Source organism: Geotrypetes seraphini, chromosome 11 (assembly GCF_902459505.1).
Source record: "Geotrypetes seraphini chromosome 11, aGeoSer1.1, whole genome shotgun sequence".
In the NCBI taxonomy this organism is placed as follows: domain Eukaryota; kingdom Metazoa; phylum Chordata; class Amphibia; order Gymnophiona; family Dermophiidae; genus Geotrypetes; species Geotrypetes seraphini.
Genome location: NC_047094.1, coordinates 10,527,706 through 10,554,408, shown reverse-complemented (window position 1 = coordinate 10,554,408; position 26,703 = coordinate 10,527,706). Strand labels below are relative to the sequence as shown.

The following is a 26,703-nucleotide window of genomic DNA, read 5'->3' as shown; positions in this document are numbered from 1 at the left end:
CTCTCCACCAAAATCTTTTTCAAGAACTTCTGATCATCACTGCTGTGAGCCGTTTCCTGTTGGAGGAAGCCCACTCAGTGATTTTTGTTCACAGGGAGTAGGTGTGGATTTCAGATGGGACTGGTGATAATACACATCTTATTCTGTTTGCTGTTGGGTTCAGGAAAATGCCGGGTATTTTTTTTTTTTTTTTAGGGGGGCAGGGTGAGAGAAGTCCAGGACAGGTAAAAGTAGTAGTCCTTATATCGGTTCATAGACAACGGCGCGAAAGACAAAGGCGCGCCCGAATAATTGAGCGCAGCGCGGAGGTGCGCGCCGCTCAAAATTACTGTTTTTAGGGGCTCCGACGGGGGGTTTTGTTGGGGAACCCCCCCCCACTTTACTTAATAGACATCGCGCCGGCGTTATGGGGGGGTTGTAACCCTCCACATTTTACTGTAAACTTAACTTTTTCCCTAAAAACAGGGAAAAAGTGAAGTTTTCAGTAAAATGTGGGGGTTACAACCCCCCCACCCCCCACAACGCCCCCACAATGCGGCGCGATGTCTATTAAATAAAGTGGGGGGGGGGTTCCCCCCCACGCCCCCCTGTCAGAGCCCTAAAAAGAGTAATTTTGAGTGGTGCGCGCCTCCGCGCTGCGCTCAGTTGTCTGGGCGTGCCTTTGTCCCGGCGCGCTTTTGACCTGACACCCCTTATATCGGTGTCTCTCAAAACTTTTTCTAATCTCCAGCACGCTAAATGGAACAAATGATTTTCGTGGCACATTATAATTGAAATCATAAAATTAAAAAACCAACAAAAAAATTGAGTTATTTATTTAAAGTTCGTTTAGGTGAGTTGATTAAATTTGTGGATGATACAAGGTGATTCAGGTGACTGAATTTACATTACATTAGTGACTTCTATTCTGCCTGTACCTTGCAGTTCTAAGCGGATTACAAAAGAGCTAACTGGACATTTCCAGGAAAGTTACAATTTTGGGTAACAAATGAGACGAGGTGGCTGGATATTTCCAGGAGATATTGCAAATTAGATAACAAGTAAAACAACTGGACATTTCTAGGCAATATTACAATTAAAATAACTGATAAGGTAACAGATAAGATAGCTGGACATTTCCAGGAGCATTACATTTTAGGGTACTGTATTCTTGGTTGATAATTTTGAAGTGGAAAAGAACACCAGAGGAGCGGTGGAATTGAGAGGGGTTTTATCAGGGAGGGGAGGGAAGATGTGTGGAGTTAAGGTGACCGGATAAATTTTTTTAAATAGCAGGGTTTTGATTTCTTTTCGAAATGTTTTGAGGTCGTACGTTGTTGTCAGCAGGTTGGAGATGGAGTAGTGAGGACACAGAAGGATTGCGAAGACCTTACAAAGAGACAAAACTATGCTCAAGGAATGGGCCGCGAAGTGGCAAATGAGGTTCAACGTGGATAAGTGCAAGGGGATGCATGTCGGTAACAAAAATCATATGCGCGAATACAGGATGTCCGGTGCTATACTCGGAGAGAGCCCCCAGGAAAGAGACTTGGGAGTACTTGTAGACAAGTCAATGAAACCGTCCACGCAATGTCCGGCGCCGGTGAAAAGGGCAAACAGAATGCTAGGAATGATTAAGAAGGGGGATCATGAACAGATATGAAAAGGTTATCATGCTGTTATACCAGGCCATGGTACGCCCCCATCTGGAATACTGCATCCAACACTGGCCACTGTACATGAAAAAGGACATAGTACTACTCGAAAGGGTCCAGAGAAGAGTGACAAAAATGGTTAAGGGACTGGGGGAGTTGCTGTACAATGAGAGGCTAGAGAAACTGGGCCTTTTCTCCCTTGAAAAGAGAAGACTGAGAGGGGACATGATCGAAACATTCAAGATATTGAAGGGAATTAACTTAGTAGAGAAAGAGAGATTGTTCACCCTCTCCGAGGTGAAGAGAACGAGAGGGCACTTGCTGAAGTTAGAAGGGAAAAGATTCCGTAAGGAAACGTAAGGAAACGTAAGGAAGTTCTTCTTCACATAGAGAGTGGTAGAAATCTGGAACGCTCTTCCGGAGGCTGTTATAGGGGAAAGTACCCTTCAGGGATTCAAGACAAGGTTGGATAAGTTCATACTGGAACAGAACATACGCAAGTAAGGCTAGACTCAAATAGGACACTAGTCTTTGACCTAAGGGCTGCCCTATGAGCGGATTGCTGGGCATGATGGACCACTGGTCTGACCCAGCAGTCGCAAATCTTATATTCTTCTATGTATGGGTAATTGTAACAATGGTGAAACTAAAGCAAATAGAATAGAATTGCTAATCAATGCGATGGATGAGCTTGTTTTTGAGTTCAAATTAACTCAAAATGCAGCTCGATGGTTGACAAACATGCATTTCATCATCCACCGTCTACAGTTCTCTTTTTTTTCGGTTTAATTTCTGTCAGAGCTAAAAATCCAAGTTTGCAAAGATGATAAGATCCAAACGGTAACAAAGCCTTGGTTGCTTTGTTGCTCAAGTTAGGATAACTACTGCATACAAAATAAAAATAAAATGACTTGCCATTAGTTTTCAAGGACCAATCACGTCAAAGAATGATGCTTGTCTGGGTGGTTACGTCCTTACGCAGACAGACGCTCATAAAATTGACACTCTTGCGTACACGATGTATATGTCATCTATTCTAGTGTATACTTATGAAGGGAATTTAAAAAAAAAAGGTAAAATTCTTTAATCTCTCATGGCGCACCCAGAATCTCTTCGAGGCACAGCACTCACTGCGCCTTGGCACACAGTTTGAGAGACACTGCCTTAAATGCTCTGGAGATGGGAAAGGGGGTGTAGCAAAGACATTTCAGACTTTTTCTAGACTTCCCCTTAATATTTTTGGTGTACTGGGACCAGTGCTAGTTAAGAAATTTATAAATAATCTCGAAATGAGAACGGATGAGATGATAGGTTCACAGAGGACACAAAACTATTCAAAGTTTATTCAATTGCATGCGGACTTTGAGAAATTCCAGGAGGACCTTAGGAAATTGGGAGACTGGGCTTCCAAAGGGCAGATGAAATTTAATGTGGACAAATACAAAGTGATGCACATTGGAAAGAATAATCTGAATCACAGTTACTGGATTCTAGGGACTACCATGGGGGTTAACGCCCAAGAAAAGGATCTGGGACTCATCGTAGACAATACAATAAAACCTTCTGCCCAATGTGCAGCGGCCACCAAAAAAGCAAACAGGATGTAGCTTTTTGATATGGAACAGGCAAAATTATTCTAAACTTATAATTAAACAATGAAATATTTAAGTAGGCTTTGTTCAGCTGTGAGTTATTTTAGTGTTCAATGTGTCACATGACACACCTGATGGACAGTGTTCATGTTACAATTAGATAATGACACGGGGACAAATTTTTCCCCATTCCTGTAAGATTTGGCTTAACCACACAAGCCTCAAACACTTATGATTTTAAAGGGTTTGAGGCTTGTGCAGATGAAGACGGAGCTTAGGCATTGGTGGAATGAGGCATTATGACATCACAGTCTGAGCTCTAGAATGTTGCTACTTAGGATTTTAAAATGTTTGAGGCTTGTGCAGATGAGGACGGAGCTTAGGCATTGGTGGAATGAGGCATTATGACATCACAGTCTTAGCTCTAAAATGTTGCTACTTATGATTTGAAAGCGTTTGAGGCTTGTGCAGATGAGGACGGAGCTTAGGCATTGGTGGAATGAGGCGTTATGACATCACAATCTGAGCTCTACAATGTTCCTACTTAGGATTTGAAAGGGTTTGAGGCTTGTGCAGATGAGGACGGAGCTTGCAGGAATGGGGCAGAGATGGGGGAAAAACTTGTCCCCGTGTCATTCTCTAGTTACAACAGAAGAAAGGTTGAGAACCACTTAGAGTATGCATATTTAGGCCCTCAAATGGTAGGTCTTGTGGGACAGATTCCAATTAGTTTGGTTGTGTTCCACTGGACTGCATCTGGCCTCTCATTTTGTTATATTCCTATGCTATACCTCACCTCTTGAAATGAAGGAACTCCTCTGGAGGTTGCTGTGAACCCCTGATGAGTCATGTCCACTGCATAGTAAGAGAGGGGGGGTCCGCCCCAGGCACAGTCTTTGTAAAGGGTGCAAGCACCTATCCTCCTCTCCGCCCCCCCTGCCATGTGCTTTTGCCCCTCCCCTTGTACCTCTTAATTTTCCCTACACGAGCAGCATTACGAACTTGGTGCATACGTCGGTGTCGCCTCTCTCTGACGTCACTTCTGGGCCCCTCGCCTAGGACGTGACATCAGAGAGATAGCTAACACGTTGCGGGCAGCAGGTTGATGCTCTCCCCTGGAAAATTAAAAAAGTACAGGGGAAAGGAAGGGGGAACATGTGTGTGTAGGGGGGGTCTGGGAAGAAGGCGTGGGAGGGGTGCCACTACTACGCCACTGGTCATCCAAAATAGTGTGTCAGCCGGTCTAGCATGGAAGGGGATCTCATTCGTATGTACAATTTGGGTGGCATCATAAAGACACCAGTGACTTGATGTCATTTCTGAACGGCTTAAAGATGGGGAAATTGAGTTCCTGTGGGGTGGGGGAAAAATTTGTCCCAGTTTCATTCTCTACACTGCTGTGACATCACTGATGAGGTTGGCTCTTATTGGTGGAATGAGGCATTATGATGTCACAATACCAGCTCTGGTTATTAGAGGCTGAAACTCTTCACACTATTTATTTAGTCAATTTTCTGTACTGTTCTCCCAAGTAGAGAATGACATGGGGACAAATTTTTCCCCATCCCCTTGGGAACTCATTTTGCCATCCCAACGAGTTCTTTTCCTGTCCCTGCCCCATCCCTGCAAGCTCAGTCCTCGTCTGCACAAGCCTCAAACCCTTTAAAATCATAAGTGTTTGAGGCTTGTACGGTTAAGGCAGAGCTTGCAGGAATGGGGCAGGATCAGCAACAGAACTCATGGGGACAGGGAGAAATTGGTCCCTGAGTCATTCTCTACTGAGCACTGCATGTCTGTACAGTAGTGTTTCAGGATTTCAACTATGTATCTGCTCCCTCGTAGGTGGATGGAGATGTTGATTGTTTATCCCAGGACCAACAAGCAAAACCAAAAGAAGAAGAGGAAGGTGGAGCCCCCAACGCCACAGGTAATCCCAGCAGATGATATTTCACATTGGAGCAATGGACTAGTGAGATTGTTGCTCTTTTGTATTTCACTGAGCAACTGCAATTTTTTTTACATTAGATCTGCCTATGAGAGTCCGTGCTGGGCTGTACTGGTGCCCCGAGCGATTCCTCCAGAGATTGCTAAAGTAGGTGTGCAGAGCAATGCTGTCTGATTCAGGGGAAAAAAATGTTTCGATTCGATTTGGCCTATTGAATCGATTTTTCAATTTGCTCTTCCTGCCCAATCGGACATGGGGTTCCCCCCCCTCCCAACGTCCTGGTGGGTTTATTTTGCAGCCTTTCCCACCCCCCACCCCTTTTCCCTCTCCAACCCCACGCTGATGCTGTAGTGTAAACAAAATTTTTAAAAAGTCTTTTCCTCTCTCTGTTAGGTCCTAACTCACACTCGCTGTCTTAACACCAGCTCTGGCAGGATTCACATTTCAAATCTGACATATTGTAATCGCCCAAAATAGAAAATAAAATTATTTTTTCTACTTTTCACTGCCATATCTAACATTTGTTTCTTTCCTACTGTCTTCCATCTCTCCCCCCCTCTCTCTCCTCCTTCTCCCCCCTCTCTCCCTTCTGCCCTGGGTCAAACCTCTCTATTCCCCTCCATGCAGCATATTTCCCTTCCACCTCACAATTATGATGTGCAACATTTCTCCTGCCCTCTTCTCAATGTATGTCTCCCTTCCCTCCTCCATATGCAGGATTTCCCCCTCTCACCCCTTTCTACCTCTTCTCTCCCTTCCCCCAAGTGCAGAAGCTTTCCTCCCCTCCCACCCATTCCCCTCTGTAGCAGCTTTCCATCCCTTCCACCCCCCATCCCCCTGCGCAGTAGTTTTCTGTCTCTCCCATCCCCCTCTGCAGCAGCACTCCACCAACTCTCCCACCGTGAGACCTGACATACCAAGGCCTCCTAAAGCAGCAGCGGTGGTAGACGGTCAGCACCGGCATAGCTGTGAACAGGCTACTTGTGGCTTGCCCCACTAGGGCTTCCCTCTGCGATGCCAGAGGATGTGGTAAGAGCAGATAGCGTGGCTGGTTTTAAGAAAGGTATGGACAAGTTCCTGGAGGAAAAGTCCATAGTCTGTTATTGAGAAAGACATGGAGGAAGCATGAAATATTGCTACACCTTGGGTTTTGGCCAGGCACTGGTGACCTGGATTGGCCACCATGGGAATGGGCTACTGGGCTTGGTGGACCATTTGTCTGACCCAGTGAGGCTGTTCTTATGTCATCAGTGACGTAGCAGAGCTGCTCGTTCCTAACGATGCTGCTGTTGACCACACACCCCTGCTGCTGCTTTAGGAGGCCTTGGAAGTATGGGAGTCTCACCGAGAGAAGTGGAGGGGGAGGGTGTTGGTCGTCAAATCAGTGAGTCTGATTTTCTCGGACAACGAATCGATTTGAATTGATTCACTGAAGTGAATCTATGAATCGATTCAAATCGGGCAGCACTAGTACAGAGAGGGGGGCGCTGGGCTGAGTCTCTTAGCCAACAGTTTTAAAAGTACTCTGCCTTCTTTCACGCTTTGTTTCCAGCCCCCCCCCCCCCTCTCTGTGGGAACGGTCTGCCAGCTCATTCCTGTGCGCTTTGGAGAATCTGAAAGGAAAGGCATTTAGCATTTGCTCTCACTGCTTAGGAACCGATCACTATTCCATCTCGTTGGAATTTGTGGGTCAGGGAGAAGGTGCTCCTTTGATAAGTGGATTAGAGGTAGAAGTGTTCATAATTACAGTGATACGTTGAGAGACCCTGGAAGTGAAGGGGGGGGGGGCAAGATGCTACCACTGAGTTGTCCAGCAGGGTCAGATCAGCACCCTTAAAAGGAGGATGGGAGCGGGCCCGTTTCCTTCTAGGCAGTAACTTCAGAGATAACGAGAATGGGAGAAAATCGCTCTGGAATTCAGACTCTCGCCATAGTGGGGAAGAGAAAAGCAGGGGCCAGGCCAACTCCTCTTACTATAAATGGTCAAAGCCTGCTGCTGGCGTGACTCATTCCTAATCACCCAGCCCACCCCCCCACCCCCACCCTAGCGAGTAGCAGATCTTGCTGCTTCAGGCTTCTGCTGAACCAGCCCTATGCTGGTGCTGTTGGAAAAAAAGCACAGGGCATCCAGCGCTGATCCGACATCTGAGAAAAGCCACACTGTGGTCTTTAACCGTCCACGGCTGACGAGACTGATGCCTTTAGAATCTGAGTCTGCCCCCTTAGGCTGCAACAGGAAATGGAGGAGGCACAGGCCATGTTTCCTGGGTGCTTTTTCAAACCCTGCTGCTGTTTCATGCCTTGTTTTAAGACTCTCGCAGTTGGCCCCACCGTCTCATCTTTTGCACACAGTCACCGATGTCTAAGCAGTGACATATCATTCCCCGCTTTACCTTTCCTCGTCCTGTTCTGTTTTCTGTGTGCCGATGCTGTCCAATTTTAGTGTCGTAGGGTTCCTCGTGCATATGGGGAGGTCTTAAAAAGAACCTAGCTCAAGGCGCTTTCATATGCCGAGACCCTTTCTCCCCACTCTTTCTGGCAAGTTCCGGGCACGTCAATTTGCATCTCCCTGCGCTGCATATTGGTTACAGATGTGAGACCTCGCTGAACCCAGTCAGGGAGACGGACTTTATTTGCAGAATAGCTGCATTGTCCTCGAGACCACAGGGCGTCTTTGTTCCAGCCTGAGAGCGAGGGGGTCAAAGCAGTACCCTGTCGCTCTTGGAGATAGCTAGTGGCAGAGGTGGTTGTTGCAGTTAGCAGGGAAAAGCCGGGATGCCGTCACATTTTGGTGGGTGTGCAGTGGGGACGTAGATGTATTTCATTGGTGCTTCCTGTATCCGTGCCCTCATCTGTACAAGCCTCAAACACTTTCAAATCCTAAGTGGCAACATTCTAGAGCTCAGACTGTGATGTCATAATGCCTTATTCCACCAATGCCTTAGCTCCGTCCTCATCTGCACAAGCCTCAAACACTTTAAAATCCTAAGTGGCAACATTCTAGAGCTCAGATTGTGATGTCATAATGCCTCATTCCACCAATGCCTAAGCTCCATCCTCGTCTGCACAAGCCTCAATCCCTTTAAAATCCTAAGTAGCAACATTCTAGAGCTCAGATTGTGATGTCATAAGGCCTCATTCCACCAATGCCTAAGCTCCGTCCTCATCTGCACAAGCCTCAAACACTTTAAAATCCTAAGTAGCAAAGTTCTAGAGCTCAGATTGTGATGTCATAATGCCTCATTCCACCAATGCCTAAGCTCCGTCCTCATCTGCACAAGCCTCAAACCCTTTAAAATCCTAAGTAGCAACATTCTAGAGCTCAGATTGTGATGTCATAAGGCCTCATTCCACCAATGCCTAAGCTCCGTCCTCATCTGCACAAGCCTCAAACACTTTAAAATCCTAAGTAGCAAAGTTCTAGAGCTCAGATTGTGATGTCATAATGCCTCATTCCACCAATGCCTAAGCTCCGTCCTCATCTGCACAAGCCTCAAACCCTTTAAAATCCTAAGTAGCAACATTCTAGAGCTGAGATTGTGATGTCATAATGCCTCATTCCACCAATGCCTAAGCTCCATCCTCATCTGTACAAGCCTCAAACACTTTAAAATCCTAAGTAGCAACATTCTAGAGCTCAGACTGTGATGTCATAATGCCTCATTCCACCAATGCCTTAGCTCCGTCCTCATCTGCACAAGCCTCAAACACTTTAAAATCCTAAGTGGCAACATTCTAGAGCTCAGATTGTGATGTCATAATGCCTCATTCCACCAATGCCTAAGCTCCATCCTCGTCTGCACAAGCCTCAATCCCTTTAAAATCCTAAGTAGCAACATTCTAGAGCTCAGATTGTGATGTCATAAGGCCTCATTCCACCAATGCCTAAGCTCCGTCCTCATCTGCACAAGCCTCAAACACTTTAAAATCCTAAGTAGCAAAGTTCTAGAGCTCAGATTGTGATGTCATAATGCCTCATTCCACCAATGCCTAAGCTCCGTCCTCATCTGCACAAGCCTCAAACCCTTTAAAATCCTAAGTAGCAACATTCTAGAGCTGAGATTGTGATGTCATAATGCCTCATTCCACCAATGCCTAAGCTCCGTCCTCATCTGCACAAGCCTCAAACCCTTTAAAATCCTAAGTAGCAACATTCTAGAGCTGAGATTGTGATGTCATAATGCCTCATTCCACCAATGCCTAAGCTCCATCCTCATCTGTACAAGCCTCAAACCCTTTCAAATCCTAAGTAGCAACATTCTAGAGCTCAGACTGTGATGTCATAATGCCTCATTCCACCAATACCTAAGCTCTGTCCTCATCTGCACAAGCCTCAAACCCTTTAAAATCATAAGTGTGCGAGGCTTGTGCAGTTAAGGCAGAGCTTACAGGAATGGGACAGGGACAGTGACAAAATTCACGGGAACGGGGAAAAATTTGTCCCTCTGCCATTCTCTAGCCTGCAGTTAAACCAGCTTTAGATGTCCCTGTGTGTGCCCCCCTCCTCCTTGCATTTTGGTGCTGTGCCAGTTAGGTCTGCTCTAGCACCAGCAAGTAGTGATAATAATGAACTTCAAGGTACAAATAAAATCACAGTGCCCGACGTGGTCATGTTTCGCCTGCAAGGCTGCATCAGGGGCAACTCTTTTCCTGACATAAAGCATTACGTCAATAAGTAAACAAATCAATCAGTCAATCTTACGCACACAGAAACAAAGCTAAATCGTAAAAACAAGCCGCTAATTCTCATTTCATTTGTAATATTGAGCATTAATACCATCACTGCTGTGTGATTATCTAGTGCTTTGCTGTCATTGCTGCTATTTGTGGCACTTGTCCTTGCTTCCCATTGGTCCCATGTAGGTACATATGCACACATTGGAGTCGATATTCGGTACATTTACATGCACCAATGCAAACGCTCTGTTACAGATTCGTCTCCTTTATTCCTGGTGGCCGGCAGTGGTGGTCACAGTAAGTGACATACACTGAGTATATGTACACACGTGTAGTTGAAGAGAGGTAACTCACGTTCTCACTGGCTGCATTATTGGAATTAGGGCTTTTGGAGAATTCAAAATTTAATCTTGAGTTAGCAGTGCCTTTGACCTCCCCCCTCCCCCACTGGTGATCCGACATCTCTCTCTCTCCCTCTTCCCTCCTGCCCTTATGGACGTTTTCTAAACTTGGCTGGGTTACGGGCAGTGTGTACAGTGCAAGCAAGCTGCTTCCGTTGGGCTTGAGAGCCTTCCTACATCTGCAGCCTACTCTTTTAGAAACAGGAAGTTGCATCAGAGGAGGTAGGAAGTGGCTACAGGAGGGCTACCGGGGCTGGTGGAGAAAGCCTGCTTACATTGCAGATATCACCCCGTGACCCAGCCAAGCTTAGGGAGGAGGGAAGTAGGGGAGAGAGAGAACTGCCGGATTGCTGGGGGAGGGAGGGAGGGAGGGAGGCTGGAGATGCAGTGCTGGCCCTGACTATCGGTTGCGATTTGAAATTCTAATTCTGCAGAAAATCCACATACATCAATCACGTTAGTTAGCACAATTAATCAACAGCCCTAACTGGAATAAATCTGCTTGAATGTTTCCTGATCCTCTAGATCAGTAGTCTCAAACTCGTGGCCCAGGGGCCACATGCAGCCTGCCAGGTCCTATTTTGAGGCCCTCGGTATGTTTATCATAATCACAAAAGTAAAATAAAACCGTTTCTTGATCTTGTGTCTCTTTAGCTATAAATTCCAATATTATTATTAAGACTTGGCCAAAAGGAAAGATTTAGAAGCTATAAAGAGTTTTACCTCATGCAAAATTGTCATTTCTTTAATAAAACATTAACTATTTTTTCTGAGGCCCTCCAAGTACCTATGAATCCAAAAGCTGGCCCTGCAAAGGGTTTGAGTTGGAGACCACTGCTCTAGAGTATAGGGGTGTCTCTTCTGAGCCTGGCTGAGCTATAATGCCAAGCTGGAAGGAGAAATGGTGACAATTGATGTTGAGAGAATTTGATTGTGGTGGTGAGGGCAAGAGGGGGAGAGAGGTCCGTGGTAACAGCAGACAGGGGGAGGAGGAGGAGGGCAGCTGGAATGATTAGGGTCCTATCTGCCACAGTTACCCTGCGACATTTGTTAGAGGGAGTTTGAACAGATTGGCTCGCAAAAAGCGGCCTGGATCCTGACCCTTTCATTCCACTCCTAGGCAACCTGGCCCTCATCCAGCAGCCAAAGCTGAAGGGCTGCAAGTCTGCTTTCATGACACGTAATGCAATGCTCCCCCCCCCACCAAAAAAAAGAAGTATGAATTACACAACATTTAAAAAAAAAGACTAAAGGTGGAGGGGGGAACAAAACAAAACAAAAAAAATCCTGCTAGTGGGAAAATAAAACTACAGGCTGCATTGTAGTAATCCAGGTTACGCTGAGTTTCTATGACAACTCCAGGAAATCTTACAGAAACCAAACGGCCAAAGACCAAATAAGGGAAGAGCATCAGCAGGCAGCGTCTGGAGCCTTGTCCCAGCGCCAGGTCTGTCCCAGTTCCTGCAGGAAGAGAGGGCCCTACGTTGCTTCCCTGGACACTGGTGCTTTTGCATCCCATTAAAAAAAGAGAGACCACCACGGGGTGCGATGGCACAAGGCTGCCTTCTCAATTTTTTTTTAAATTGGATAGAAGTGGAGTTCCCTCTCCTATCGTGCAAAGCTAAATAAATCACAGTAATACGTTTCTAAGCCTTTTCCCATGTATAAAGGCCGAAAAGGCTTAGGTGCTCACGATGCTCCGGATTCTGCGCAATCCGGTGGTGTAGTTTGGGACCGCCAGCTTGAACGCCTACGGCCCTGCTGTCTTGGGTTCTGTTCCCTGGACCGAGGGTTTGTTTAGCTCGGATGAAATCTGCTTCAAAGCCTACGACTGAATAAACCTGATGCACGTGATAAATCGTATTATAAAGCATCGGCATGCCCATATTGCGGGTTTTTTTTAGTAGCCTTTTACGTCTGTTTTATACACAGAAATACGCACAAATAAAATCACATGCTGACCATACCATATCCGGTTTGAAAAGGCTTCAGACCTTTCAAACTACAGTGGTTTGTTTTGCCCGAAGGTTTACAGTGCTACCATCTTCTTATTCAGCAACATTAAAAGTAAGACTAGCCATCCTGAGTCAGACCAGTGGTCCATCTAGCCCAGCGGTCTCAAACACGCGGCTCGCGGGCCACGTGTGGCTCTCCAAGTTTTTTTTTGCGGCCCACGGTCTGGACTGGATCATTCCCTTCCTTTTGGAGCAGCAGCGGGTCTGGCCGGTTCGTTCCGTTCAAAGCCGCGGGTTGGCGGCTCCTTGCGCTATTCGCTCCTGCATCGGAGGCCTCTCTGACATCACAACATCAGAGAGGCTTCAGACGCAGGCGCGGATCTCGCAAGGAGCCACCACCCACGGCTTTGAATGGAATGAGCCAGCCAGACACGCTGCTGCTCCAGTGGCGTACCAAGGGGGGGGCGGTCTGCACAACTGGTCACCCTCCACTGTTCTTCATAGAGTGCGGCTCGCGGCTCGTCTAGAGCAGGGGTGCCCAACTGCTTCCCTTCCCTTCTCACCGCCGGCACCATGCTCTTTAAGCTCCCTGTTTCTCTCGCCGCCCGACCTCAATTCTGATGTCGAGAGGACGTTCTGGCTAGCCAATCGCTGCCTGGCTGCCCGGAACGTCCTTTCCGACGTTAGAATTGACGTTGGTCGGCCCCGTGGAGATTTCGGCCTGTTCCCGATGGCGCCAGCAGCAGCAGCCTATTCCCCGGCGGCGGTGGCATGGGGGAGGGCAGGAAGGAAGAAAGAAAGAAGGGAAGGGGGGGCAGGGAGCCAGAAGGAAAAAATAAAGAAGGGTGGGGACAAGGAGCCAGAAACAAAGCAAAAAATGAGACAAGGAATCAGAGTAAGACAGACATAGAAAAAGAAAGAAAAAGTTGGGGGAGGGAATGAGGTCTGGAGGAGAGGAAGCATACAGGAGGCTGAAAGAAGGGAAGAAATATTGGATGCACAGTCAAAAAAATAAAGTGCAACCAGAGACTGGTGAAATTACCAAACAAAGGTAGAAAAATTATTTTATTTTCAATTTAGTAATAGAAATGTGCCAGTTTTGAGAAAGAAAAGATATTAAACTTTAAATGTGAGTGCTGCAGAAAAATAGAGTACTTGGAGGGCCGCAGAAAAAATTAGTTAAAGTCTTATTAAAGAAATGACAATTTTGCATAAGGTAAAACTGTTAAAGGAAAGTTTTATAAACTATAAAGAGTTTAACCTCATGCAAAATTGTCATTTCTTTAATAAGACATTAACTATTTTTTTCTGCGGCCCTCCAAGTACCTACAAATCCAAAATGTGGCCCCGCAAAGGGTTTGAGTTTGAGACCACTGATCTAGCCCAATATCCTGTTTCCACAGTGGCTAACCCAGGTCACAAGTACCTGGCCAGAACCCCAGATAGTAGCAACATTCCAGAATCTGAAAGAATAGCAAGATTCTGGAACCCCCAAATAGCAGCAGCGTTCCATGCAGAATCCCCATGGAGTAGCAATCGGAAGACTGGGCGTCCAAGTGGCAGATGAAATTTAATGTGGACAAATGCAAAGTGATGCACATTGGGAAGAATAACCCAAATCATAGTTGCCGGATGCTAGGGTCCACCTTGTGGGGTTAGCACCCAAGGGAAGGATCCTGGGTATCATTGTAGACAGTACGAGGAAACCCGTCCAATGTTTGGCGGAGGCCAGAAAAGCAAACAGGATGCTAGGAATTATTTTTAAAAAGGGATGGCTAAGAAAAGATTTTAATGCTCCATGGTGCTACCACATCTGGAGTATTTTGTTCAGTTCTGGTCTCCTTATCTCAAGAAAGATATAGCGGCACTAGAAAAGGTTCAAAGAAGAGCGACCAAGATAATAAAGGGGATGGAACTCCTTTCGTATGAGGAAAGACTAAAAGGGTTAGGGCTCTTCAGCTTGGAAAAGAGACGGCTGAAGGGAGATAAGTCTACAAAATTCTGAGTGGAGTAAAACGGGTACAAGTGGATTGATTTTTCACTCTGTGAAAAATGACAAAGACTAGGGGACACTCGATGAAGTTACAGGGAAATACTTTTTAAAACCAATAAGAGGAAATATTTGTTCACTTGGAGAATACTTAAGCTCTGGAACGCGTTGCCAGAGGTTGTGGTAAGAGCGGATAGCATAGTTAGTTTTAAGAAAGGTTTGGACAAATCCCTGGAGGAAAAGTCCATCGTCTGCTATTGAGAGAGACATGGGTGAAGCCACTGCTTGCCCTGGATCGGTAGCATGGAATGTTGCTACTCTTTGGGTTTTGGCCAGGTACTAGGGACCTGGATTGGCCACCGCGAGAACAGGGTTTGATGGACCATTGGTCTGACCCAGTAAAGCTATTCGATTCAGCCACCAGGATTTCACTTTTGAGCAGTAACCGTAAGTTTGTCCTCCGAAAGTACAGCAAATTCAGCCTCCCCATCCAAGCTGGGAAGACTCGACTCGGAGATCAAACTAGAGCCTTTCAGTGGTTGCCACCAGGCCTGCTCTTGGCATATCTTCTTAATTTTGTTCCTTGGTGCATTCAGTTCCCTTTTTTTTAATTTTTGTCCTATTTGCAGAACCACCCAGCTCAGACTTGTCACCAAATTCAACTCTGTACGCTTGAAACAGACCAGGCTTCCTGTCGCAGGTGGCCTGTTCTAGCTCTGACATCCGCTTCACCCCTCCGTTCATGGCAAATTTACCTTCTTAAGCCACTCGCATAGATTGGAAAGTTGTGAGGGGGGCCTGCCTTTCTCTTGTGGCCTAGGGAGTCTGGGGAGTGAAGAACAGTCCTGCAGTGGTTGAAGTATTTCGGGAAACGGAGCCAGATTCCTGTCAGGATAGATTCTCTGCATCATGTTAAGGGTCTGTGGGGGAAGAGGGGGGGGAGTGCTGGGTTTTTTAAATGGCTTCTGTGAATCTCGGCTCTTTCAGCGTGTTCCCATTCTTTGGGGAAAAGTCTTTTTAAAAGATGAAAAAGAAAAAATAACCCCAAACCCACGTTTCCTAAGGATGGTGTTTTGAGAGGACTCTGGTTGGTGGCTTTCACCTTTGTGTGTTTAAAAAACCATTAACTGATTTTGCATTTCCAAGGCAGTGGTGTGAAATCCCCAGAACACGTTGACACTTCCCCCCACCCCCCCTTATAATCCTGCCTTCAGCTGTTCGAAGCAAAACCTGAACCACAAATTCACAAAAGCAGTGGGATAAAACAAGGTCTGGTTTTAACCTTTTTCTTATGGCAAGGAATTTGTGGACTCTGTTCCAAAAATCCTCAGGTGCGCGTTTTGCAATTTCGGAGTTTTATGTCCATTCTACGGAAAACTGAATTTTCTCCAGTTTTTGGTACTTCCATTGGATAAATACAAAAAGGTGTAACCCAGGGGTCTCAAAGTCTCTCCTTGAGGGCCGCAATCCAGTCGGGTTTTCAGGATTTCCCCAATGAATATGCATGAGATCTATGTGCATGCACTGCTTTCAATGTAACCTAAGGGGTCTCTCTTTTTTCTTAAGTGAGCAAATGTTTTCAACTGAGGCCCACAGGTTCAAAACTCAGCCTGCCTTTAACGATCGATGCTAAACCAGTTTTAACCGGTTTAGCGTCGAAGTATTTCAGCGGCTGGTGTCCAACATGGCTAATTGCGGTTCTTTTTCGTGGTTTGTAGCAGCCTCCGGTAATCGTTTGTAAATGGATTGCAGTGAGCTCATCGGTATTGAAACAAACACTCCGACCGATGCCCATTGATGCCCAAAACGAAGCTCCAGCCTTTAACGATCGAAAATTAGTGACAGGTAGTGTTGAAATACGTGTGTTAGATCCGATGTGGAAGTTCATAAAAATATTTTTTATGTGATTGGGGACCATATAATATATGTGTCTGTAAATAGCACGTCTCATGAGCTGGTGTTAAAGGTGCATCTTGTGCACGTGTGTTAAAGGCGCGTTTTTATGTCCCGCTGAAGCTATATAGAAAAAAGTATACAGTACTCCCCCAGAAATTCATGGGGGTTCTGTTCTAAGAACCCCTGCGAATTTTGAAAAACCGCAAATGCGGTTTTTCGCCTGTCAAGAGGCAGGGGAGGCAGGAGAGGGCAGCTGGAGCGCCGGCAGTGAACAAAATCACTCGCGGTCTGCTCCGACCGCCTCTTCCTGTAGTAAAGTCGGGCTACACCAATCGGGAGCTGCTTTGACACACAGCTCCTGATTGGTGTAGGCCAACTTTTCTACAGGAAGAGGCGGTCGGAGCACACCGCGAACGAGCGAGTTTGCAAACCGCAAATTCACGGGGGAATACTGTATATATCTTGCGTTTTCACATTTGAATGGATTGTTGTTGGTTCTTCGCCCTTCCCCCCCTCTTATGATGTGCGCCTGTGATACATTACAAAAAGGCACGCCTATGATTGACACTCATGCGTCCCTTTGACGTAGCTATTCCCTGCGCATGTGTCGGTCGCTTTCTCCTATGACTGATCGGCCGGGATTACGGTAGACTGCTGTGGGGCGGTGGACCTGATAGAGCTGCCAGATGTTGCGGCGTGAGATAGACCAAGAGACTTGAGCATCCGTGGATTTTGGTATCTGCTAGGGGTCCTGGAATCAATCCACCATGGATACAGAGGGCCAACTGTATATTTTGAGTTTGAGATGAGTGGTGTTTTTTCGGTCTTAGCACTTCTTCTCCACTTACTGATAGCCATGGATTCACTGAGGCAGCTGAACTCATGATTATTTTGCTGTAGGCTCAGTTTTTTTGCAGAGAGCTCTCTTGGATGTGTCTTAGCATGGAGGTTCTCCCTCTAGTTTAAATTAAATTCTTTTGATGGAGCAAGAAAAAAATTATCTACAGGATTATTTATTTGCATTTTGGACTGGTTCAATTCCCACTGCAACTGTGTATGACCCTGGGCAAAGCACGTAAACCGCTTTGTCGTACTACAGAAAGATAAAATATCAAATCCATGACCTGATTGCTCCAAGTTATTTTAGCTGTGCTGAACCACACCTTCAAAAAGATATAAAAAGGATGGAGTCCAGAGGAAGGCCACTAAAATGGTGTGTGGTCTTTGTCATAAGGCATATGGGGACAGGGTTAAATAGCTCAATATGTATACTTTAGAGGAAGGGCGGGAGAAGGGAGATATGATAGAGACGTTTAAATAAAAAAATGGCAAAAAATGTCACTTACCAGCAGTGGGCTACCTCAAAGATCCAACGTTGAAATTCAAAACAGGTGGAGAAAAAGCCTCAAAAATGTTTTAGCATCCAGCAATCATTGATGATTCACAGCTGGCATTCTTTTTCTTATCATAGGCAAAAAAACTCACACCCACAGCACAATGTAAAAAGATCTAAAGGGGGGGGGGAACCCCCACTACTGTGCACAGTAATACTTTTTAATTCTTTTTATATATTTAAGTTTTTTAAATTCATTTTTATAATACTTTAAAAAAAGAAAAACCTTTAGAAGTTCAAAATACAAAACGCTGTAAAAGGAAGAGACGTTTAAATACCTACGTGGCGTAAATGCACACGAGTCGAGTCTCTTTCATTTGATAGGAAGCTCCGGAATGAGAGGGCATAGGATGAAGTTAAGAGGTGATAAGGCTCCGGAGTAATCTAAGGAAACACTTTTTTTAACGGAAAGGATGGTAGATGCGTGGAACAGTCTCCCGGAAGAGGTGGTGGAGACAGAGACTGTGTCTGAATTAAAGAAAGCGTGGGACAGGCACATGGGATCTCTTAGGGAGAGGAGGGCGGAGTGGATGTAGCCATTTGCCCTTTATCTGCCATCACGTTTCTGTGTTTCTATAGAAACAAGCTGTGGAAACCACAACGTTCTTGACTTTCCTTTATTTATATAGTAACATAGTAAATGACGGCAGAAAAAGGCCCAAGTGGTCCATCCAGTCTGCCCAACCATACATGCTCCATAAATTTAGTTTAAATGGTCCTTTTTCTTAGATATTTCTGGGCCAGAAACCCAGAGCCCTGCCCGGTAATGTGCTTGGGTTGCATCTACTGGAGTCTCCATCAAAGCTCACTCCAGAACCATCTCAGCCATCGAAACCCTCCCCAGCCCATCCTCAACTGAATAGTCCATATACAGGCCGTGCAAGCCTGCCCAGTACTGGCCTTAGTTCCTTCAATGTATACCCATTATATTCTGCTTAGAGACCTTCTTTGTTCATCCCACACTAGTTTGAACTCTGTCATTTCTTCAGATATGTTGTCAGATAAAAACAAACTTGTCCAGATAGATCATATACAGAAATAAACCAGACCCGACAAGCATATATCGTATCCCATCAGACTCTTGAGGAAGGCTTTGTCGGCCGAAACACGGCCCGTGTCGGGTCTGGCTTATTTCTGTATATGATCTATGTGGACAAGTTTGGTTTTATCTGACAACATATTTGAAGAAATAAAGGAAAGTCAAGAACTACACAGCCTGTGTCTTTGGATTGCTCCCTTTCCTGTGGAACATTGGGTCTTCCTTCTTTGTTTTCTCTGTTTCTATAACCGTAAAGCTCTATGACCTCACAATGCAAATGTTAAGAGCCTTAGCCAATAGGAAGAGGAGGAGATAGTGGATGCTGCGGATGGGCCATTTGGCCTTTATCTGCCATCACGTTACAATGTTTCTATAACCATGAAGCTCTATGACATCACAATGCAGGTGTAAAGAGCCTTAGCCTATAGGAAGAGGAGATGCAAATGTTAAGAGCCTTAGCCAATAGGAAGAGGAGGAGATAGTGGATGCTGCGGATGGGCCATTTGGCCTTTATCTGCCATCACGTTACAATGTTTCTATAACCATGAAGCTCTATGACATCACAATGCAGGTGTAAAGAGCCTTAGCCTATAGGAAGAGGAGATGCAAATGTTAAGAGCCTTAGCCAATAGGAAGAGGAGGAGATAGTGGATGCTGCGGATGGGCCATTTGGCCTTTATCTGCCATCACGTTACAATGTTTCTATAACCATGAAGCTCTATGACATCACAATGCAGGTGTAAAGAGCCTTAGCCTATAGGAAGAGGAGATGCAAATGTTAAGAGCCTTAGCCAATAGGAAGAGGAGGAGATAGTGGATGCTGCGGATGGGCCATTTGGCCTTTATCTGCCATCACGTTACAATGTTTCTATAACCATGAAGCTCTATGACATCACAATGCAGGTGTAAAGAGCCTTAGCCTATAGGAAGAGGAGATGCAAATGTTAACAGCCAGCCTACAGGAAGAGGAGGAGATAGTGGATGCTGCGGATGGGCCAATTGGCCTTTATCTGCCATTGTGTTTCTATGTTTCCCCACAGGCATCTGTACAATTGTAACTTCACTTTCCCTGAGGGAAAGTCGGGCTGCGAGAGAAGACGGCCAGGACGAAGTTGGCTATACTGACTTGATGCCATTTGAGAGAGCTACAAGACAATAGTTAAAATGCCGCAAAACCTTTGTCGTACTTTTGTGGCACTTGTACTCGGTGAACACGGTGTTCGGACAAAACAGGACTCCAGACATATTTCGGTTTTTGGAACTTTTTGGATTTTGGAATAATAATAATAACTTCTTCTATACCGCCACAATCTTGCGACTTCTAGGCGGTTTACAATCAAGAGTGCTGGACATTCAGCGAAATACAATATGCAAATATTCAGAGGAAATAAAGAGAGCGGAGACCTTAAGAAGGCAGTAGTATAGAAATACAATTTGCTGAGCAAAAATATAAGATGTACATTTTTGTAGGTAATGTCCGACAGGACCTGTTTGGTAATGTTAAGTCAGAAAAAGACAGAAGACCATAAAATTGCCACCAGGCTTTAAAAAAAATAAAAATAAAAAAAAATTTCAAAATAAGGCAAACATTAAACACGAAGTATTTCTTCACCGAAAGAGTGGTTGATCATTGGAATAGACTTCCTGTGCAGGTGGTCAAGGCCAGCAGCGTGCCAGATTTTAAGAATAAATGGGATGCGCCTGTGGGATCTCTAAGAGGGTAATAGTGGGGGGAGAGTCATCGGAATAGGCAGACTCGATGACATATAGGATATCTGGGAGAATAAATTTAGGGAAGGGGATCTTTAGTGTGGGCGGACTAGATGGGCTATGGCCCTTTTCTGCCGTCATTTTTCTATGTTTCTATGTCAAGCACTTCAAACAGAAAGATGTTCCAAACAAAAGAGACTGGAGCAATACCCTCAAACATAAATTAAGTGTCAAATTTTGGTTTTTGGAGCTTTAAGGTTTTCAGAATTCCAGGTAAAGAATCTTCCACATAAGAATAGCCTTACTGGGTCAGAACAATGGTCCATCTTCACGGTGGCCAATCCAGGTCACAAGTGCCTGGCAAAAACCCAACTCGTAGCAACATTCTAGAATCTCAGAGAGTAAGCAAGATTCCGGAATCCCCAGAGTAGCAACATTCCATGCTAGCAATCCAGGGCAAACATTTGCTTCCTCCAAGTTCTGTACTATTATTTAAAAATATGTATATTGCTATTATTGACGGGTTCTATTATTTGACATAGAAACATAACTGCAGATAGTGGCCCAGCAAGTCTGCCTAGGGTTACCAGATTTTACGTATGTAAAATCCAGACTCCTAGACCCGCCCCCCAGGCCCGCCCAGTTCTACCCATCCCTGCCCCGTTACACCCACACCACGCTCTAACTTCGGCCCTAGGTGCCCCTGCTCACCTCGAGTTTTGAAAAGCCGTCCGGACGCCCGAACAGGCCCTCTAAAAAGAGGACTTGTCCGGGTAAATCCGGACATGTGGTAATCCTAAGTCTGCCCATTTGTAAAAACGGGATGATTTCCTGTTTTCAAAATGAGGTCACTCAGTACATGACCATCGAGATCTGTTTTAGCAAAATGGCAACAAAGGAGATAAAGTTGCGATTAAATTTTTGTGACAAAATAAGGCATGCGGTGCAAAGCATTTTCTTAAGTACATTTCCTAAAAAAGATTGGACTAATGTATTTTCAAAGGCCAGACAAAAGGTTTAAACAAGTACATAGTCTGAAACTCTGTATGTAAAGGATCCTGATTTTTCCAGACACTATGTAGTTTCATGTTAGCTTTTTTGCTATCTCCTAGGAGCCTGGGCCTGCAAAGATGGCTGTGACGAGCGCCTGCAACATTCCCAGTGCAGAGAGAATTCCTACCACAAAGTCAACGCTTTGGCAGGAGGAACTGAGGGCAAAGGACTTGGTGGACCCTGGTAGCAACCCCCTGCAGAGCACCATGCAGGAGCCGTCGCCACCCATCGGCTCCCCCACTGAGCCTGTGCCAGAGAGGAAAGAAGGTATGATGGGCAATCTCTGGGACTTTTCCTGTTCCCCTTCCCTTCCCTCCCCCACACGACTGCACACATGTTTCCTGTTCCCCTTCCCCTCCCTCCCCCACACGACTGCACACACGTGTCCTGTTCCCCTTCCCTTCCCTCCCCCACACGACTGCACCCACGTGTCCTGTTCCCCTTCCCTCCCCCACACGACTGCACACACGTGTCCTGTTCCCTTTCCCTCCCCACACGACTGCACACACGTGTCCTGTTCCCCTTCCCTCCCCCACACGACTGCACACACGTGTCCTGTTCCCCTTCCCTCCCCCACACGACTGCACACAGTGTCCTGTTCCCCTTCCCTCCCCCACACGACTGCAAACACGTGTCCTGTTCCCCTTCCCTTCCCTACCCCCACACGACTACACACACGTGTCCTGTTCCCCTTCCCTACCCCCACACGACTGCACCCACGTGTCCCGTTCCCCTTCCCTTCCCTTCCCTCCCCCTCACGACTGCGCCCACGTGTCCTGTTCCCCTTCCCTTCCCTCCCCCACACGACTGCACCCACATGTCCTGTTCCCCTTCCCTTCCCTCCCCCACACGACTGCACCCACGTGTCCCGTTCCCCTTCCCTTCCCTCCCCCACACGACTGCACCCACGGGTCCTGTTCCCCTTCCCTTCCCTCCCCCACACGACTGCACCCACGGGTCCTGTTCCCCTTCCCTTCCCTGCCCCACACGACTGCACCCACGTGTCCCGTTCCCCTTCCCTTCCCTCCCCCACACGACTGCACCCACGTGTCCCGTTCCCCTTCCCTTCCCTCCCCCACACGACTGCACCCATGGGTCCCGTTCCCCTTCCCTTCCCTCCCCCACACGACTGCACCCACGTGTCCTGTTCCCCTTCCCTTCCCTCCCCCACACGACTGCACCCACGTGTCCTGTTCCCCTTCCCTACCCCCACACAACTGCACCCACGTGTCCTGTTCCCCTTCCCTCCCCCACACGACTGCACCCACGTGTCCTTTTCCCTTCCCTCCCCCACACGACTGCACACACGTGTCCCGTTCACCTTCCCTTCCCTCCCCCACACGACTGCACCCACGTGTCCCGTTCCCCTTCCCTTCCCTCCCCCACACGACTGCACCCACGTGTCCTGTTCCCCTTCCTTCCCTTCCCCACACGACTGCACCCACGTGTCCTGTTCCCCTTCCCTCCCCCACATGACTGCACCCACATGTCCTGTTCCCCTTCCCTCCCCCACACGACTGCACCCACGTGTCCCGTTCCCCTTCCCTTCCCTCCCCCACACGACTGCACCCACGTGTCCCGTTCCCCTTCCCCCACACGACTGCACCCACGTGTCCCATTCCCCTTCCCTTCCCTACACCACACGACTGCACCCACGTGTCCCGTTCCCCTTCCCTACCCCCACACGACTACACCCACGTGTCCCGTTCCCCTTCCCTACCCCCACACGACTGCACCCACGTGTCCCGTTCCCCTTCCCTACCCCCACACGACTGCACCCACGTGTCCTGTTCCCCTTCCCTTCCCCCCTCCACAGACATGCACACAGTAATTCTGAAGTTGATGCCATTCACTTTGCGCCAGTTCTTACCAACATATGTGTGCCAAGGTGCCATTATAGAATTTTTGTGTAAGTCAGCGTTGGTGCACCTGCTTGTAAATGTGATTAGATCAATGGTGAACATAAGTGAGCATGCATTAGTGCACTGTGCAATGTATGTAACATAGGATCCTTTAAGTTATACACGTAAGTTGGAAATAAGCCCAAGCCCCGCCCACATGTATGTCTCTCCTGCAGCTCAGTCACTTGCGCTATTCTGTAAGATAACAGAAAAGTATGTGCAGAAGTGCAGATGGTCTCAGCAGCGAGTGAGAAAGGCTTGTGTAACTGCCGGCAAAATTGTCCTGTTGATCACTAACTGCGAGATTCCATCTTTTGCTGGCAGGGATTAGTGACCCCACAACACAGAAGGCAGTGGGAATGGACAATGAGTACTCCAGTGGAGATCATTTGATGTAAACCAAACAAACATCGCCTGTAAGCTGTAGTTAAACTCTGGAATTCATTGCCAGAGAATGTGGTGAAATCAGCTTAGCAGGGTTTAAAAAAAAGGTTTGGATAATTTCCTAAAAGAGAAATCCATAGGCCGTTATTGAGATAACTTGGAGAAATCCACTGCTTATCCCTAGGATAAGCAGCATGGGATCTGTTTTGCCACTTGGGACTTGGGTTGGCCACTGTTGGAGGCAGAACGCTGGGCTTGATGGACCTTCTGTCTGTCCCAGTACGGCAGTTCTTATGTTCAAGTTCATAGATATTCTGTTTTAATAGAAAGCCTGGACAAAAATAAATAGGTTTTTAACAATTTGCTAAACCTTAAAACATTGTCACATAGATGTAAATTCCCAGGTTAGAATTCCACATAACCGGACCTGCCCCTGAAAAGGAGGACTTTGCACCTCTTTGCGTCTTCCCACATCTAACAGCTTTCGGAGCTCGGCATGCGTCCTGGCTGATATGTACGTAAAATTTCATTAAAGTATCTGGACAATTTACCATATAACCCCTGATATACCAATTTTATTATTTACACAATACTTGAATAGTTTACCTAAAGATTAAATGAATCGATTGCTCTACAATACTTGTGTAAACCGCTATGAAATTATAAATTATAAATTATGTACCGCTGGTTAGGTGGTACATAAAAATAAATTATTGTTATTACTTTCTCCTATGCTCTTGTTTGCTTTTTGCTGGGCTTTAATTACTTGTAAACCGAGTCGAGCTCCGTTGGGAGATGACCCGGTATATAAATCGAAGACTAAATTAGATTATATTTTATTCAATATTGTACTGGAAGCCAATAGAGCATCTTTAGTATAGGTGAAATATGATCAAAACGTGACCCACCCATCGACGTTCTTGTGGCAGAATTCTGTATAACCTGCAGGGCACACACACGAGCGTTAATAACACCCAAGTACAGTAAAACCTTGGATTGTGAGTAGCTTGGTGTGCGAGTGTTTTGCAAGACAAGCAAAATGTTTCATTTAAATTTTTAACTTGCTAAACGAGAACATAAGAATTGCCGCTGCTGGGTCAGACCCCGGGTCCATCGTACCCAGCAGCGGCCCCCAGGTCAAAGACAGTACTCTAAAATGAGTCCAGCCTCACCTGCGTACGTCCCAGATTAGCAGGAACTTGTCCAACTTATGTCTTGAATCCCTGGAGGGTGTTTTCTCCTACAACAGACTTTGGAAGAGCGTTCCAGCTCTCCACCACTCTCTGGGTGAAGAAGAACTTCCTTACGTTTGTACGGAGTCTATCCCCTTTCAACTTTAGAGAGTGCCCTCTCGTTCTCCTTACCTTGGAGAGGGTGAACTGTCTGTCCTTATCTACTAAGTCTATTCCCTTCAGTATTGCATCACAACCGAGCCGTAGATGCTGCAAGGTCTTGCAATACAAGTACATACTATAGTATCTTCTATTAAAGTTTTTGGGTTATGGAATGAATCGTGAGTATCCTTTATTTCTTATGGGGAAATTTGCTTTCGATTACAAGCACGTTCCGGAACGAATTATGCTCGCAAACCCAAGGTTTTAATATATATAAGGCATCGCAGTAATCCAATTTTGACAATACCATACTCTGTAGTACTTCCCAAAAAACCCATCCTGTAAGTGCTGCCCTCAACTGGCATAACATTCTGAGAGCCAAATAACGCCATTTTGGACTAGCGTCGGTTTCGCGTCGAGTATAACCCCCTAACAGAGTAAATTTCCTTTTTAACCGTGATCGGATGATCGTTCACGCACAAACTCTCAGGCCAAAGACTTTCCCCTCAATGGTAAAATCTGTCTTCGCTACGTTTAACCCAAGTCCATTCACACGCATCCAGTTGATAATCCTGCTCTTTTTAAGCATTCAGTTGGGGAACCAGCTCGTCACCCCATCACTCCTTTATATAAAAATCAACAACTGAACATCAGCATACATACGAAAGACCACGCGCCCTCTGTCCCTCTCTTTCACATTTATTTATTTAATTTTAAAAGTGTCTATACGTCTAATTCCTGGGCGGTTTACGAAATATGCACATACATAATAGCTAAAACAGCGCGCGCACACAAAAAAAAAAACTCATCTAAAATTTAAATAAACAGTGATTCCTCAAACAGGACAAATCAGACCCTATAAAAAAAAAAGCATCGACAAAGAATTGTGTTTTGAGGAGCTTCCTATAAGTGCCCTACCAGTGAATTCCATAATGTCACTCCAGCGCAACAGAAGGTCATCGCACAAGTTTCGATATATTTTGGATTAACACTGCCCGTTTGACAAGGCGGAATTTTCAGAACATAGAGATCTTTTAGGCTGATGTACTGTATTTTCACGTAGATAACGCGCACCCGTGTAAAACGCGCACACGGGTATAGCGCGCTGGAAACCGAAATATATGTAAAAAAACTTTTTGTATACCGCACACACCCGTATACCGCGCATGCTGTCCCGACTCTCCTGTCGCCACCCGACTCTCCTTTCGCCCGCCCCGACTCTCCTCTGGCCACCCCAACTCTCCTTTTGCCTGCCCCGACTCTCCTCTCCCCCTTGAAGTCCTGTCCCCACCCTGAAAGCCTGATGCCCCCCCCAACGTCCGATTCACCCCCCCCCCCCCGCAGGACCGCTCGCACCCCCACCCCGAAGGACAGCTCGCACGCACCCCCACCCCGAAGGACCGCTCACACGCACTCCCACCCGCACCCCCACCCTGAAGGACCGCTCGCACCCCCACAGCCTCCAGACCCCCCCCCAATCATGTAGAAGCTCCTACCGGTGTCCTGCTGCTTCCTCTTGGCGGTCCCGGCCCTTCTGTGAGCCCTGCGCCTGCGCTGCTTCCTCTTCCGGCGGTCCCGCCCTTTCTCTGACGTCAGACCGGTAGGAGCGTCTACATGATGGGGGGGGGTCGGGAGGCTGTGGGGGTGCGAGCGGTCCTTCAGGGTGGGGGTGCGGGTGGGAGTGCGTGCGAGCGGCCCTTTGGGGTGGGGGTGCGGGTGCGTGCGAGCGGCCCTTCGGGGTGGGGGTGAGAGCGGTCCTGCGGGGGGGTGAATCAGACATTGGAGGGGGGGGAACTATG

At 46.7% G+C, this 26,703-nt stretch overlaps 1 protein-coding gene across 6 annotated transcripts in view; it reads left to right on the top strand.

The window, feature by feature from the left end:
* The window catches only part of MPRIP (myosin phosphatase Rho interacting protein), a 259,002-nt gene that overhangs the window by 130,127 nt on the left and 102,172 nt on the right, over positions 1-26,703 (top strand). For all 6 annotated transcript variants that reach the window (XM_033915061.1, XM_033915058.1, XM_033915056.1 and 3 more), the window contains exons 5-6: positions 5,069-5,153; positions 21,345-21,552. In XM_033915061.1, coding sequence (XP_033770952.1) covers positions 5,069-5,153; positions 21,345-21,552 — 293 coding nt within the window. The remainder of the gene's footprint in view (positions 1-5,068; positions 5,154-21,344; positions 21,553-26,703) is intronic.